This window comes from Carcharhinus amblyrhynchos, chromosome 6 (genome assembly GCF_965287045.1).
Source record: "Carcharhinus amblyrhynchos chromosome 6, sCarAmb.v2.hapA, whole genome shotgun sequence".
In the NCBI taxonomy this organism is placed as follows: Eukaryota; Metazoa; Chordata; class Chondrichthyes; order Carcharhiniformes; family Carcharhinidae; genus Carcharhinus; species Carcharhinus amblyrhynchos.
In genome coordinates this window covers 52,315,363-52,332,779 of record NC_137329.1, presented here as the reverse complement: position 1 = coordinate 52,332,779, position 17,417 = coordinate 52,315,363, and the positions used below count along the sequence as shown (strand labels likewise).

The following is a 17,417-nucleotide window of genomic DNA, read 5'->3' as shown; positions in this document are numbered from 1 at the left end:
TCTAGAAAGAATAATGTGACCTTCATCTAAATTTATTATAAAAACACTTTTCAGCACTTTGGATGCTAAGGAAGGAACTGTAAAATGGTAAGCCTACTAGTTTTACTATTTCTTCCAGTCAATTTTTATACATTAGCTGCAGGTTAAAGTGCTTTTCAGTGATGTGAGTGCAAAGTGCTCATTATCATCTTCAGTTTGCCACTGTAATCCAGGCACCAGAAAAGCTCAGAGCAGCTTTGAACCAGCAGCTTCAGTTTATCTGTTTTTCCATTGTAGGTGCCATGCTTTTAAGTGTAACTCGAAAAATAGGCACAAACAACCATCCACTAATACCTATCAACCACAGGGCAATTTGGCAATGCTAATACAATGGGCTGAATTTTACAGAGTTTTGGATGGGGCGAGAGGTAGGATGGCTGACAAAATGGTGGCAGCAGGTGTCCGTCGAGGGCCCAATATCTTCCTGTGTTAGGAGCTTGCTTGCCCACTGGGAGGCCAACTGAGCCACTTAAGCAGCCAATTAAGTTCAACTTTGCACCTTACCAGGTATTTTGCTCACATCAGGAGTACCCACCACTATGTGGGTAGACTGCCAAGGTGAAACCTGGTGGCCTCACAGCCACGGAGGGGCCACTTGGTGGCAGTGGCTGCACTCATGATATGGTTGCTGCTAGTGTTTAGCAAACCCCAGCCTTTCCCATTCCAATTGCTGGAATCTGCCCTGGCCACAGTGTCCCCTGGCAAACACTTGAGGCTCACCATTGAGATGCTCTCACTCTGCAGCTGAACCTTCAGCACTGGCCATCACTAGCGATGACACAACTGAAGCTGTTAGATCTCTGCTTGGGTCGACAGCTCTAGGGAGGGGTGTGGGGTGGAAGGGGTGCTGGGTTGCCATACATAATTGGACAGTAGCCCTGGTGCCAGTCATATAATTAGTGGCAACTATATGACTGGCACCATATAGTGGTCCTGCTGCCAGCTAAAACAGGGTCACTGTGCCCTTTTGGCCTTTGCAGTGGGTCTTCCCATTCCCAGCAAAATTCTGTCTAATTAAACCATCTAACTCTTGGGAAGTGCAAACTAGCACTGAAATTCCTGTAAAGTGAGACTGTTTAATTCATTGGCAATTCGTCAATGCTGCATTTGATGTAGTTTTATCACGCTGGTATTTAATGTATGGAGTGTGATCTTACTAGTACTCACTGAATGTAATGTTGATCCTCGGAGTATTCAATGTGTGGGCTGATCCTGAGAGTGTTCAATGGTTAGTGTGGGCTGATCCTGTTTGTATTCACTGTGCATAAGTGTAGGTTCATCCTGTCAGTATCCACTGTCTGCGGCATTAGTAGTCCCATTGATAGATGTTTTAATCAGTTAATTTGAGCAGCTTTCACTAAGTTAGCTTTGCATCTTTTAACATGGTTCCCACTTCGTAATGAATAGTTTCAACAAAGGGTTTTTGAAATGAATTAATTTAGTTTTTGTAACTAAGTGCAACATTTCATACTGTTTAGGTATATGACACATTCAGTCAAAACAAAAGTTAGGACACAGCTTTGGAACTAAATTAATATATTATCAAAAAGATATATAATTAGGCTGGCAGGATTTTATATAAATTGAAAGGTTCCAGAAACCAGTTCTGCTATTATCCAATGGAGGATCGTGAACAAATTCACAATAATGTTACTATTGGAGAAAAAAAAATTTTCCTCCACCTTAGTAATATCCAACAGATCAGCCTATCGTGTATATCATACAAATATGCTACTGAGAGCAAGTGATGGATGGATTTTAATTTTCATATAAACGTCTCCTGCTCTGTATTCTTCATGACTTGGCACAGATCCATTTGTGAAGGTTTACCTCCTTCAAGATACGAGGAAAATAAGTAAGAAAAAAACAGCAGTGAAGAGAGATGATCCTAATCCTGTTTTCAATGAAGCCATGATATTTTCAGTCCCTGCGATTGTTCTGCAGGTAAGAATCCAACATTCTGTTGACACTTTTACCCTCCAGAATCTTCATAGAGTTCAGTATTTAAACTGAGCATGTAACAGTTGACAAAAGGTGTTTGCCTTTTGTCCCAAATTGGACTGGAGCCACTGAGGCATCCAAAGACAAGATTATCCTTGCTGCTCATTGGCAAAATATAGGGTTCTTGTAAGTGTCATTCAGCATAAATAACTGGTAGCGCAAAGCTGATTGATGTCGGCACTTCAATCTCCCTTGCTTTTATTATATAGCCGACACTGCTAATATTTCACACCACAAGCTACTGTATCATCATTGTCTTGCAACAGAGTCAATATAGGTGAATTTCTATTTCATTATATATAGGCGACGACATAAAAAAAAGTTGAATTAAACTGATTTATAATGATAGTTGTAGAAATTGCAGCCAGTGTGGTCTGTTACCTTTCAGAGACGGCAAATGTGGTTGCTTATATTGGGTGTCAAGAGAAGCATTCCTTTTCTAGGCCATTGCAACAGGGATTTGAAGCTTGGAAATATGTATATAAATAACTTTATCACATAAATTAATGCTGTTGTTGATGGAAACACGTGGCACACTGTTTGGAGTTTTGATCAGGTGACTGAAGTCCCAGTTGTGGAGGGACAGTCCTGGTTTTTCATTAAGTGTTCTGCTCGCCTGAGAAATACCTAAAAATAGTTCATCTTTCCCCTTTTTGTCAAATATGAACTGGGCCTGGGAAGAGAAAATCTGTGTGAAATTCCATCCTTCTCTCTCTAAGCTCTCATTAGATTGCATTGCATGTGGCAGGCCTGTGTTCCCACTCCCATCCCACCACTCCCTTGATCCTTGATGCCACCAAGGTCAGTACACTCCTGGCACTGATGGTCCATTGCTGATAACTCCTTCTGCAGAATAGGACTGCCAACTCTAGCTGGCCATGTTTTGGGAAATGTCATCACATGACCCCCCCAACCCCTTCCCCTGACTCCTGCCATTAGTCACTCAACATGTCAATCATCTTAATAATAAAAATAAAAGCAAAACACTGCAGATATTGGAAATCTGAAATAAAAATGGAAAATGCTAGAAAAACTCAGCAGCTCTGGCAGCGTCTGTAGAGAGAGAAACAGAGTTAATGTTTCGAGTCCATCAGTCATTGAAAAGCCATGGGAAGGCAAGACATCAAATGTGTCTACATATTAACTTTTGAAAATCTGGTCATGCTAAGTCTCGATGCACAGTGCAATATAGGGTGAGAGTCCACTATTGTGCTGCAGTGAAATCCCTAAACTTACTTATATAGCAGTGAGGCACAGACAAAATTTCTCATACCTTCAGTCAACGTAACTTGCTCCGGTGCTGAGCATTGATTAACACTGAAGTATTAAAATAATCATTACAAACATCCATGCATAACTCAGATAACCACCTATATAAGGTAAATAATATTTTCTGGTATAAATGTCATTTAGGGGGATCACTTATTATGTGTACTGTTGATTTTGAGCAATTCTTTCCATCTTATTGATCCACTGTACAGTATTTACTAATGGACAAGATTGGATTTTATCCTCAATGAGAATCCCAATGGGCATCTGGTGTTGTTGCAGGTCTCTGCAATGACTCTCATTGTTGTTAGACTCATTTTTCCGCTGGTGCCTCTTTCAGACAGTACAGGAACTAAATGGCAAAAGCAACCCAAAGCAATCATATTTTAATGATTAGTCGGGATTGCAGCAGCAAAGGTTGGTTTTAACCATCTTTCAATTAGAGCAGGTAGGATGACACAATGGCACAGTGGTTAGTACTGCTGCCTCACAGCTCAAGGGACCCAGGTTCAGTTCCAGACTTGGGTGACTGTCTGTGAGGAATTTACATGTTCTCCCTGTGTCTGCGTGAGTCTCCTCCAGGTTCTCCAGTTTCCTTCCACAGTCCACAAATATGCAGGTTATGTGGCCATACTAAATTGCCCCTTAATGTCAGAAGAACTAGCAAGGTAAATAGGTGGTGTTACAGGCCAAATTACTGTCAACGAAGACTCGATGGTCGAATGACCTCCTTCCACACTATAGGATTCTGTGGTTCTATGATAAATCATGGTAACACTGATGCACCTCCTAATGAATGGCAAGGATAGTATCCATTACACACATCTCTCCTTTAATGGAAGATGTCTTTGAATTGTGAAAAATATTTTAACTGGATACTGCAATTCACAGTTCCCTCTTGAGAGTTTGAATATCTCTTGCTTTCCTTGTTGCACAGGAATTGTCGCTGAGAATAACAGTGGCTGAATGCAGTGAAGATGGAAGAACTGAGAACATAGGACATGTCATCATTGGTCCTGAGAGCAGTGGAATGGGTGTCACTCACTGGAATCAGATGCTGGCAACATTAAGGAAACCCGTCTCCATGTGGCACGCACTCCGGAAGAAATGAAGCAAGGGAACAATGTTCTTGGCACTTGTGTAAATATTTTGCATGGTGACTTAATTCTTACACATTATTGCTGGTGCTTTGGGAAATTCAAATTGGAGACACTATTTTTCCCTATACTTTACTGACTCACTTGCATCAGCCTGGTACTGGATCCAGGATCCATAAAATGTGTAACAGGATAGTAGAAGGACCAGTTAACAAATGAATGCATCTAGAACAAGAGCTGCTGCTGTGATGCATTCATTCTATTGAATGCTTCATATCTGAATGGTACATATACTGAGAAAGAATGGTCAAAGATAACAAAATGGTAATTCACCTGATGCTGTTACCTGTCCAGAAAGCACAGTTATGTTAGCCCCAAATCTACAGGAAAAAAAACAGTCCCACATACTGACATTGGACTAAGTCCTTCCGAAAAATGTTGTTTTCTTTTCAAAATATTTAAGCTCTAAGAGAAGGAAAGAGTTGCAAGTAATGACCGATGCATTGCAATGACCAGACTGCGTAGGTTAAGCAGGGATCTTGAACGTATGGGAAATGCAAAACAACAGAATCTACATGACACATGGGGAAAAATCATGTGCATATTCTGACATTTTATTAAGGTATTTTGTCCAATTTGTAAGAGGACAAAGCTCACTGCTAATATCATGAATGGAATAGTAATAGTTTGTTGGGTCGCATAAGAGGTTTGTGTGGTTTTGAATTGGTTTGCAGTGTGTAAGTATACAGGTACCGGTACAAATATATTTGAATTAACCGTTAGATTGTGCTGATTAGGTCAGACATATTTTATATGTAATTCCAGATCTTTCCTTCAGACATTTCTGTTGAATGTGCAACTTATGAGAATGTTTTTCAAAGAGGTGAAGACATACTGTGATTTCAAAATGTGATTGCTTTACCACAAAATGTAGGAAAAACTGGTACTCTTTCTAGTCTGTGCCAATGGCCAATCTTCTCTTTCTGCTAACTCCACTTTTCCTGCTTTTAGCAACTCACATGGAAGGAATGGATCACCTGTTTAGAGTTTTCCTCATGAGATTCTATTTGAGGTCATTTTTGTCTGGTGTGAACACCTATTACTGACTGTCTGGCCTCCTACAGTGAACAAGAGAGAAATTTAACTTATTTTTAAATATATACTAAAAATAACATATTTCATAGTATGGGAAGACAAAGGCTTCCCCATCAAAATTTCAGAGCCCTCCCTAGAGATCTGGCAGTATCCTCTGCTGTAGGAAAGCAAGATCCAGCCAAGCACCATGATAGGTATAAACTTTTTGTTCGCACCATGCTTGCTGCAAATTCCCTGTGTTGGAATGCAACATACTTTATACTTGTTGCCTTGAACAATAATGAGCATTTGGTAATGAATTAAAATAAATTTAAGCAATAATAAACAAAATATATTAATAGCAGACAACCTCAAATATCTTGGTTCAGTGCTGTGAAAATATTGAATTAATAGCGGTATAATGGCCCTTTCCTGTGAAACATTAGACCATACCCACAGCTGGGATTCTCCAATCCCACTGCAGTGAACGGAGATTTGACTGAGCTTCTCCATCCTCGCTGGCAGCGGTGGTGGGGTGTGAACGGCCGGAGAATTCCGGCCATTGAGTGTGATTGTTACATGTAGGACAGGATAGCAACAAAACTCAAAAAAATGTTGAAAGCACTGTTCTATAGCCACTGCTTGGTTAATTTAACAGTATTTTAAATATTACCATATAGTATTCATCAGTGATCAATTTTGCACAACTGTATTATCACCTTATATTCACTGCAAAGAAATAGTGGCTGCTAGGGTTGCTGCTGTTTGCCATTAAACAAGTGATTTACAAGTATCTCTTAACCAAAAGAAACTTGGAGATCACCAGCTTCACTTCACTAACTTTGTGTGAACTTCTGCTCTCTTTAAGAATGATTATAGGGGAACTAAATATATCTCCAAGCTTCATTCAATGATGAAAGGATTGGGATTTTAAAGATCATACCCAAGGACAGCTCAGCAGATTTTCATTCTGTCGGTGTTTCCATTTTGCACTCCTCTTTTATCTAGAGATTGATTTTGTGTGCTCCATTAAGCCATTAGCGCCAGCACTTTACTGAGGAGAGTTTTCTTTACCATTGGGTGAGTGAGTTTCTCAAACTAATGGCACATAGACATTTTTGGGCAATCAGGAGGGGCAAATCTAATCGTCTGGTGGAAGATTGGATTGAAGCGCTCAGCCTTCGAGGTCAGTGGTAGCTGTTTTTCCAACAAACTAGGTCAGCTATTCTTTATAAAAGAGAAAAAGCCTTTATTTTTCCTCTCTAGGCTAGATCCTGTTTACAAATATAACTGTTATCCCTATATCATGGAAATCATAAGTTCAAGCCCCATCCAGAGATTTGAGCACGTGAACTCGGCAAATATTCCGTTGTAGTACTTATGCACTGCCAGATGTTTGGAAGCACGACCTTTCAGATGATAAGTTGAAATAAGCCCACCTTTGCCTTCGCAGCTGGATGTAAAAAGATCACATGGTAATGTTAACAGAAGAGGCACGGTGGTATAATGGTTAGCACTGCCCCCGTGTCTGCGTGGGTCTCCTCCAGGTGCTCTGGTTTTCTCCCACAGTCCAAAGCTGTGTGGATTAGGTGGATAGGTGATGCTAAATTGCCCCTTAGTGTCAGGGGAACTAGCTAGGGTAAATGCAAGTGGTTATGGGGATAGGGCCTGGGTAAAATTGCAGTCAGTGCAGAGTCGATGGGTCAAATGGCGTCTTTCTGCACTGTATGATTTCTCTATGATTTGTAAGATAAGAAATGGTCAGGAGCACAGTAATTACCTTTCAGCCAACATCTAGCCATTCATCCCATTGCTGTTTGTGGGACATTGATATGTGCAATTTGGTAAACATCATTCCTACATTACATGATTGGCTATGAATGGACTGACCTGGATGAAAGATGCACTTACTTGCAAATTCTTAGTTATAACAATATTGACCAAAAACCTCAAATAAAGTGTTATTTTCTAATCCAATCATTAAATGAGGATGGACGCTTGACACAGAAGTACAATTAAACTGCACGGGAATTACTTTTAAAACAATCTGGCAACTGAACCCAAGGTACATTATTTTGCTCTTTTTGAAGAAATGTTACAACAGGATTTAATAGTTATAAAAGGATTCAATATAGTACAGCTATCTTCTCCACTAAGAGAAATCCAGAACAAGGGCCACAGCAATAAAATTGGAGCTAAGCAGTTCATGATACCAGGCTGCATTCTTTCATATGGAGAACAGTGAAAATCTATCAGTCACACTCTGAAAAGGCTTTGGAAGCTGGGCAAATTGAAACTTCCAAGACTGGGAGCATTAAAATGTCCCTAACGGAGGAGATTGAGTTATAAGGATCAAAGGTGAGCTAAATGGGGTTGAAGGCAGGCATAATCTAATTGAATAGCAGCACATGTTTAAGGGGACTGAATGCCCTTCTGTAGTATACCCTTAAGAATACCTCAAGGACATAGAGATTGATTACTGTGAGGAGCTAAGAAGAGCCTGCAAAAAAACATTTTATGATATAGAAAAGAATATTATGATTTTGTAAGAATATTTCCATAAAGTAAGAGCTTGAAGATTAAATGAAGTGGCTGTTTTGTAGATTTTAAATGAAGAAGTTGTACATAATAAAAAATGAATGAATTTCAAAGATGCAAGTTACCACTCACGATGCAGAAGACATATATGGAGCTGATGTTAAATGGTGGTTGCTTATTAGATGTTCTCAAAAGCCGAAAAAAACTTATGAAAGTCATGAGAGAAATTCATTTCCATGTGCTGAATCTCATCCCATTTTAATCCACCACATTCATTTGTAATGGCAGTGCAGAATAAGCAGCAAAACTAGTGTTGGATCCCTCAGAAAATACTGTGCATTTCATGCAATTAATAATGAGGGAGATTGTAGAGTGTAAAGAGTGATCTCCCATTGACTAATCTTCCTGTGAAGATCGGGGAGCCAGAATCACTGGCCACATTGAAAGATAGTTAAATGGCATGATGTGAGAATAAATGTTTGCCTTTATTGTGGATGGGTGGACTCAGGCGAGGTCAAAACAAAAAAGTTTACAAGTTTATTTATTAGTCGCAAGTAGGCTTGCATTAACACTGCAATGAAGTTACTGTGAAAATCCCCTAGTCGCCACACACTGGTGCCTGTTCAGGTGCACTGATGGAGAATTTAGCATGACCAATGCACCTAACTAGCATGTCTTTAGGACTGAGAGAAAACCAGAGCACCCGGAGGAAACCCATGCAGACACGGGGAGAACATACAGACTCCACATAGATGGTGGCCCAAGCTGGGAATTGAACCCATATCCCTGGTGCTGTGAGGCAGCAGTGCTAACCACTGTGCCAACATGCTGCTCGTAATTTTATGATATTAATCATGATTTATGCCATTTGCTAAGTGACGTGTACAAAATCTATGTGGATGCCTAAGTGCATAATTGTTTATCAGTAATTCCAACACAGTACCAGATGAAGTGCACTCATAGGGAGTCACCTTTCTATGAGGGATTCCAAGCTCCTGCCAAAATTTCACCATTTCTACAGAGTTTCTGACAATTTTCCACTGAGACTGGAAGAAACCTGCAGAAATTCTAGGTGGTGATGTCCATTTTTCTTCTCTCCACAAGAACAGAATCCAGAGCTTAGTCAGAAGGGAGCAGTAATCAGAGCTAAAAGAACAATCTCTGTACAGATTTGAGATTCCAACTGGAAATAGAGTATGACAGTACTAACAGAGTCAATGAGTTGATGAAGATAAGCAGATCTAATGTGCTTACTATCCTTCGTGAGATATTTCACATGACAATCCTTCATAGGCCTCCTTTTGATGCAGAATGTTAGAATATGAGGACCATGTTGGGCCATCACCTTCCACATTGCTTGACAGTAGTTGCTGGTTATGAATAGGTGGAATGTGGCTGATTTCAGTACTAATAGATAAGCATGAGGGAGAAATTCAGAGAACTCAGAGCTGCCCATTATTCAGCATTCAATGGGTGTGATGAAGAATCAGCCTCAGCCCTGGCATCACGGAGAAGTATCATCAATATCCAAGATTAGATTGGATAGGTGGATAAAGCAAGAAACAAATATGGAAACAAAGTAACTGCAAATGGCAGATTCGACTAGTTGAGCTGAATGGCCTGTTTCTGTTTTGTAACTTCTACATATTGAGTATATATCAAAAGTGTCTAATTAATGCTTGTTAGTGTTAGTTCTGTTCTTTTAAAGATAGATACAGTAACTGTGTACAACGAGTCCCTCAATAGTGAGATATCTGACACTGGGGCAGATCTCTCAAAAGAAGCTAAAAGTAGTGGAGCTGCGGGAGGGTGGCGGAGTGGGTGTTTGGAACCCTCTGCTACTCACAATTTAGCTGACCCTGCACTTTCCTCAGGTATGAAGGCACTTAACAGTAGACCACATGTACAGGCACATGTATAAACACATGACTAAAATCAGATAGATGCAATAGAAAAGCACATTGCCCATATACATATTATTGATTCAAATTTAACATGCATCTGAAAATCACCCTATTTTTAACAAACTTTGCAACCTATTACTTTCTTACACTGCAGAAAGGAGACCATCAATTGTCCAAAAATAGATTCTAAACCAGTTAAGCAACTAACAATCTTCTGCTTCCAAACATGTGCAGTAGGAAACCATAGTGACCAAATGCAGAGCTCAGTGAAACAACTGTGTCCCTGACTGAGGTGACTGGTTTGCTGTGCCCGAGTAGCAAACTTGCTATGGTTTGCTGTTGCTTTTCATTCAGGTCCATGGTAGCATACATCGCACTGGCATAATTCTATCAACCTTCTATTGAAAAGGACTACTAGGCACCCTCCTTTACTCCTTACTCCCACTGACCAGCGCAATCATTAAAGTGTTGTTTAATATCCTAAATGAGAATCCTGTTTTGCCCATTTGATTTGTAACATCTGCACCATGCCATGTAATGTCAACAGCAATGCTTACACTACACAGCCCATATCTTTGAAAAACCAGGCCTCACAAGAGCCTCATGAAGTTTGATTGCTGCTAAAGTGAAGTATTCCCAAGGCTTTTATATTGACGTATAAATTAGGGTGGAGTTGCTATGTAACTTGGATGTAGATGAACAAATTAGCCCTTCTGAGTTAGTTAACCTGCAGTATTGTCAGAAAGCACTGGAATGGATATCCTATATGGTCATGGTGATTCAGCTCATCAACAGGGCAAGATTATAACTTCCTCATCTGATTGTTGCTGCTGTCCACTGCAGATGTTGATACAAAAACAGCCTTAGAGTTACTTTATTTAACTACAATGCAAATGATTTCTGAAAAGGGGATGAACCAGAAAGTCGGATTCATTGGACAGCTCTTCAAGAGTTGATATAAATATAGTGGGCCAGCTGGTGTCCGCTCGTGTTCTATGATTCAATGGTCTAGAAATTTAGCAGCTTCTGTTGTTGGGGCAGCAGGGTGCCAACAGTTTGTGCTCAGAGAGAAAGCTCTGAGGAGCTCATGAGTCTGCTATCTCATTAATACTTGGAAAAACTGGGGTAGGAAATTGTACGGTTTCCTGTGCCAATGTTTGGGCAAATGTTTGGGTCAGATCACGAGAATCTGCAGTATGATTGGCTGGACTTCAAAATGTGATTGGAATGGTGTTGATGGAGTAGGGGGACTGGGAGCAAGAACCGACATCTCAGCATAAGGGTGTAGTTTTGATTAAAATGAGTACTAACCTTTTATCCATGCTGTTGGCTTTCCTGGAGATAATTAGTGTCTACCTCATGTGCAAGCCAAGATTGCAAGAAGGAGCAAAAGCAGACCCTATTAGACAATTATTTGTCTATGTTAATAGCCCACCTGCTTCTCGCGTGGGTGAAAGCCATCTCCTGGCCCTTACCAAAATAATGATTGGTACAGCCCATCCCATACTTCTGTGCACATACATACACAGATGCCATTTTGGACATGAAACTGCATCAATGATGATGAAAACCTAGGCACAATTTCTAGTTAAATTTCTTCATGGGATATTGGAAAGGACACTGCACATAAATATTATTGACCTGCAGATGAATGACTGTCATGGAAGGTTTTCATGCAGCCTTAAAAACCCCACCATGCTGAATCTGAGCCCCATCCCCAGTATTCCCAAGTATTTGAAGTTGATATGACAATCCACTAGTTTGTTTTACAAATAAAATACCTCCTCAATACCCATATGGCTCCTGGACAGCCTTCTCCTTCTGATCCTCAATGAACTAAGCTATGCCTGGCACCAGTCAAGATATACATGCTGCATTTAATTTCTCACAGTTAGCCTTTGATAGGGTCTTACCATGAACAAAATATTTTTGCTAATTTCCATTGGCTCATTCTAAGCCAGGAGCAAGACTCTAAATAGCGCTTACAGATTTAGATGAAAAATCTGCTGCTATTTCCTGCTGCTCTTGCTTCTGTTATGCATGCAAACATTAGAATTAAAATTTATACACAAGGATTATCAGTAGGATGTTAGCTTCTCCTTTACGCATGCTTATTAGCACACAATTTTGTAACATAATTAAGATTTATACATTATATATAAATAAGAAACATATTATCAGGAATGGATAAACTTATTTGTGTAACTCTACACAATAAATAAGTATGGAGGCTAGAATTATGGTTTGAAGGATGGCCAACTGTATTGCCAACCTATTAAACATAGTGGCCCATCAATGATGTTTGTAGCTCAACTCAGATGATAATAACTAAGTGTTTTTGAGTCACCGATGAGATGTGGAAAGCTGTGACGTATTCAGTATAGACTTAGCACATAAGAGATTGAACTAGAGATAACAGCACAAGGAGAATCTTTGAAGGGTTCAGACCCAACAAAACAACTGGGCTTCTAAGATTTGAATCTTCAGGTCTGTGAAATGTAATAGTTATTTGGCATTTGCCTTGAATGACGTTGACATGCCAGAACCAGCCCCCAAGGCACTGCCATAAAAGCTTTTTTCTCCCTTCCACAGCAAAATTAGAACCATTCTCACTGCATGAAATATACTGATTTACCTGTACCTTTTGCTGAATGTAAACCTGTGAGTTTTCTTTTCAATTAAATGGCATCTTTCAAAAAGAAACCTGTGGTGAATTCTTCGGCTGGTGTGCAATTTTGTAAACAAATAACCCCCGTTGTGATTTGAAGCTGTTAGTGTGTATTGTAGACAATGCACCTTCATATTATTTTGACATGTTGCCACTTTGTCCTTGGATTTGTGCTAACATTTTTGCCACCAAGAGGATAGCAGTGGCCTTTGGGGTTCTTATGACTGAGCTAACCCAACAGGACGACCCTTCTCCTAAACGTTGGTTGGAGCTATTCCTGTAGGTTGCATTATATGACCATGTGACCCAAACAGACAAATAACATTATAAAATGAGTAACAAGCTAACTAGGTGTTGTAAAACAGAGGATCGTGCTTACTGATAATAGATCCAGTCATGAGCAACTAAGGCCTAACCTGATTATACAATCATATAATCCTTACAGTGCAGGAAGAGTCCATTTGGTCCATTGAATTGGCATCGTCTATCCAAAACAGCATCCCACCCAGACCCGCCACCCAGCCCCCACCCCCACCCCGTGGCTAATCCATCTAACCTGCACATATTTGGACACTAAGGACAATTCAGCATAGTCAATCTAGCTAATCTGCACATCTTTGTACTATTGTGGGAGCACCCGGAGGAACGCAGACACAGGGAGAACGTGCAAACTCCACACAGACTGTCACCCAAACTGAAATCAAATGTCAAGCCCTGGCACTGTGAGACAGCAGTAATAACCACCACCCATATTATGCTGCCCAGTTATGATTCTGTAATCTCGCCATCTTCCATCACCATAATGTTTTACTCACAAAACGGAAAAGAGTGACATTCATGGCTGACAGCACACAAGCCCAAGCCCGGAGACCTATAGAATAATGGTACAGGCTGAGGCAGCCAGTTTTAAGCCCCTGGTGCTCGTTTCCCATCGGGCAACCCCTTATTCACTCAATTCAAACTCTGCAGAGTCCATAAGGAGATCTATTGATGATTTTCCATGCCCTTCGTGGCCACCGTAACAGTTCCCATGACTGAAATAGTATTGCAAACAGAGGGCTATTACTTCAGCTTTCTCAATGACACAAATTGAAAACATTGGGAAATGTGGCCGATCTTAAGAAATATATATGTGCTAAAAATACCAACGATGATTTAATGATATCCCATTTATTGTGTAAAGTGCAGCAGAAATAGCACAATGGTGTTTCTCATGTTGAAAATGTCTTCAAGTACATGACAGCACCTGCCATGAGAAATAAAACATTAGAATGACTAAGTAAAGCCCCAGACTAAAAGGGCAAAGGAGGAATGCTATCGGAATGCTGTCAGAGTAAAGCACTGGTGAGCATACAGATTTACTGTATCCAGTGCTACTGGCACTGGATGCAATTCAGCTGCAAGGATCACCGTACATTGATTTACAACCAGATAAAACTCCAGGATAGAAAATCTAACTAGAAATACAAAATGAAGCAGGTAACTAAGGCAACATGCAAAATATTTTAAAATTAGGATCTAAAAAGGATCTTAAAAGATAGATATTGGGAATTTAGGTAAGAAAACAAGAATGTGTGGATACATGCTACAGAGCTAAGTATAATATCTGCAAACAGATACATGAAGCTATGCAGAATAGCATCCAAGTGTGGTGCATGGCAACTCAACTTTGAAATAGAAAAAGAATGCTCAATTCAAAATGATAATAGGTCCAGTCATGAGCAACTAAGACTGCTTTAGTATAAGCAGATGAACATTAATTCTGCAGATCGCAAAGAAAATTATATACAATGAAAAGACCTGGCAGGCAGGAGGGTGGTTTGAAGTGCATATACTTTAATGCGAGGAGCATACCCAATAAGGTGGACGAACTTGCAGCCTGGATTGGTGCCTGGGACTTCGATGTTGTGGCTATTACAGAGACAATGGATAGAGCAGGAACAGGAATGGTTGTTGCAGGTTCCAGGGATCAGATGTTTCAGTCAGAGCAGAGAAGGTGGTAGAAGAGGGGAAGGCGTGGCATTGTTAGTCAAGGACAGTATTACGGTAGCAGAAAGGACGTTTGATGTGGACCTGTCTCTTGAGGTAGTATGGGCTGAGATTAGTAACAGGAAAGGAGAGATCACACTGTTGGGAGTTTTTTTATAGGCCTCCAAAAAGTTCCAGAGATGTAGAGGAAAGGATTGCAAAGATGATCCTGGATAGGTGCGAAAGTAACAGGGTAGTTGTTATGGGGGCCTTTAACTTTACAAATATCGATTGGAAAAGCTATAGTTCAAGCACGTTAGAGGGGTCAGTTTTTGTCCAATGTGTGCAGGAAGGTTTCATGACACAGTATGTAGATAGGCCAACAAGAGGTGAGGCTACGTTGGATTTGGTACTGGGTAATGAACCAGACCAGGTATTAGACTTGAAGGTAGGTGAGCACTTTGGTGATAGTGACCACAATTCGGTTACGTTTACCCTAGTGATGGAAAGGGATAGGCATATACCGAAGGGCAGAAGTTCTAGCTGGGGGAAAGGTAATTATGAGGCTATTAGGCGAGATTTAGGATACATAGGGTGGAGTAGGAAATTGCAGGGGCTGGGAACATCTGAAATGTGGAGCTTATTCAAGGAGCAGCTACTGCGAGTCCTTGATAAATATGTACCTGTCAGGCAGGGAGGAAGTGGTCGAGCGAGGGAACCATGGTGTACTAAGGAAGTTGAATCTTTGGTGAAGAGGAAGAAGGAGGCTTATGTAAAGATGAGACATGAAGGCTCAATTAGGGCACTGGAGAGTTATAAATTAGCCAGAAAGGAGCTGAAGAAAGAATTAAGAAGAGCTAGAAGAGGACATGAGAAGACTTTGGCAGACAGGATCAAGGAAAATCCTAAAGCTTTCTACAGGTATGTTAAGAATAAAAGATTGGTTAGGGCAAGATTAGAGCCAGAGACAGCAGTGGGAAGTTGTGCGTGAAGCCTGAAGAGATAGGACAGGCACTGAATGAGTATTTTTCGTTAGTATTCACACAGGAAAAAGTCAGTATAGTCGAGGAGAATACCGCGATACCAGGTAGTAGACTAGAGGGATTGAGGTACATAAGGAGGTGGTGTTGGCAATTCTTAAGAGTGTGAAAATAGATAAGTCCCCTGGGCCGGATGGGATTTACCCTAGGGTTCTCTGGGAGGCTAGGGAGGAGATTGCAGAACCTTTGGCTTTGATCTTCATGTCATCATTGGCTTCAGGTGTAGTGTTGGAAGACTGGAGAATAGCAAATGTTGTCCCCTTGTTCAAGAAGGGGAGTAGAGACCATCCTGGGAATTATAGACCAGTGAGCCTTACTTCTGTTGTGGGCAAAGTTTTGGAAAGAATTATAAGGGATAGGGTTTATAATCATCTAGAGGGAAATAAATTGATTAGGGATAGTCAACACGGTTTTGTGAAGGGTAGGTCGTGCCTCACAAACCTTATCAAGTTTTTTGAAAAGGTGACCAAAGAGGTGGATATGGGTAAGGCAGTTGACGTGGTGTATATGTATTTTAGCAAAGTGTTTGATAAGGTTCCCCATGGCAGGCTATTGCAGAAAATGCAGATGCATGGGACTGAGGGTGATTTAGCAGTTTGGATCAGGAATTGGCTAGCTGGTGGTTGATGGGAAATATTCAACCTGGAGTTCAGTTACAAGTGGTGTACCTCAAGGATCTGTTTTGGGGCCACTGCTGTTTGTCATTTTTATAAATGACGTAGATGAAGGTGTAGAAGGATGGATTAGTAAGTTTGCTGATGACACCAAAGTTGGAGGAGTTGTAGACAGTGAAGATGGATGTTACAGTTTGCAGAGGGACATAGATAAGTTGCAGAGCTGGGCCGAGAGGTGGCAGATGGAGTTTAATACGGAAAAGTGTGAGGTGACTCACTTTGGTAAAAATAACAGGAGTACAGAATATAGGGCTAATGGAAGGACTCTTAGTAGTGTCGACGAGCAGAGAGATCTCGGTGTACATGTGCATAGCTCCCTGAAAGTTGGCACCCAGGTTGATAAGGTTGTTAAGAAGGCGTACGGTGTGTTAGCTTTTATTGGTAGAGGGATTGAATTTCGGAGCCGTGAGGTCATGTTACAACTGTACAAAACTCTGGTGCGGCCGCACTTGGAGTATTGCGTACAGTTCTGGTCGCCGCATTATAAGAAAGATGTGGAGGCATTGGAAAGGGTGCAGAGGAGGTTTACCAGGATGTTGCCTGGTATGGTGGGAAGGTCTTTTGAGGAAAGGCTGAGGGACTGGAGGTTATTTTCATTGGAGAGAAGAAGGTTACGAGGTGACCTGAATGAGGCATACAAGATGATCAAAGGATTAGATAGGGCGGACAGTGACAGCCTTTTACCTCGGATGGTGATGGCTAACACAAGGGGACATAGCTTTAAATTAAGGGGTGGTAATTATAGGATGGATGTCAGAGGTAGGTTCTTTACTCAGAGGGTAGTAAGGTCGTGGAATGCCCTGCCTGCAGCAGTTGTGGACTTGCCAACTTTAAGGGCGTTCAAATGGTCAGTGGATAGGCATATGGATAACATTGGAATAGTTTAGGTTAGAGGGTCATTAGATTGGTTCCACTGGTCGGCGCAACATCGAGGGCCAAAGGGCCTGTACTACGCTGTAATGTTCTATGTTCTAAATGAAATAGCAGCATTTTTATTCAGTACTGTTATCAGAAATGTAGAAAAAAGATTGAAGAAAAAAATTAAATGATACGTGTACATATCCTTCATGTTTGGTGCACTTCCATAGCAAATGCATTGTTATTCCTAAAATCAATCTGTCTGGCTTTACCGCCTTTTGAACAGG

At 40.8% G+C, this 17,417-nt stretch overlaps 1 protein-coding gene across 2 annotated transcripts in view; it reads left to right on the top strand.

Annotated features, from left to right (window-relative positions):
- syt12 (synaptotagmin XII) overlaps window positions 1–12,603 on the top strand; it is a 217,164-nt gene extending 204,561 nt beyond the window's left edge. For both annotated transcript variants that reach the window (XM_080190463.1, XM_080190462.1), the window contains exons 8-9: window positions 1,850–1,983; window positions 4,247–12,603. In XM_080190463.1, coding sequence (XP_080046589.1) covers window positions 1,850–1,983; window positions 4,247–4,420 — 308 coding nt within the window. In that variant the 3' untranslated portion in view covers window positions 4,421–12,603. The remainder of the gene's footprint in view (window positions 1–1,849; window positions 1,984–4,246) is intronic.
- Window positions 12,604–17,417: the final 4,814 nt, after the last annotated feature.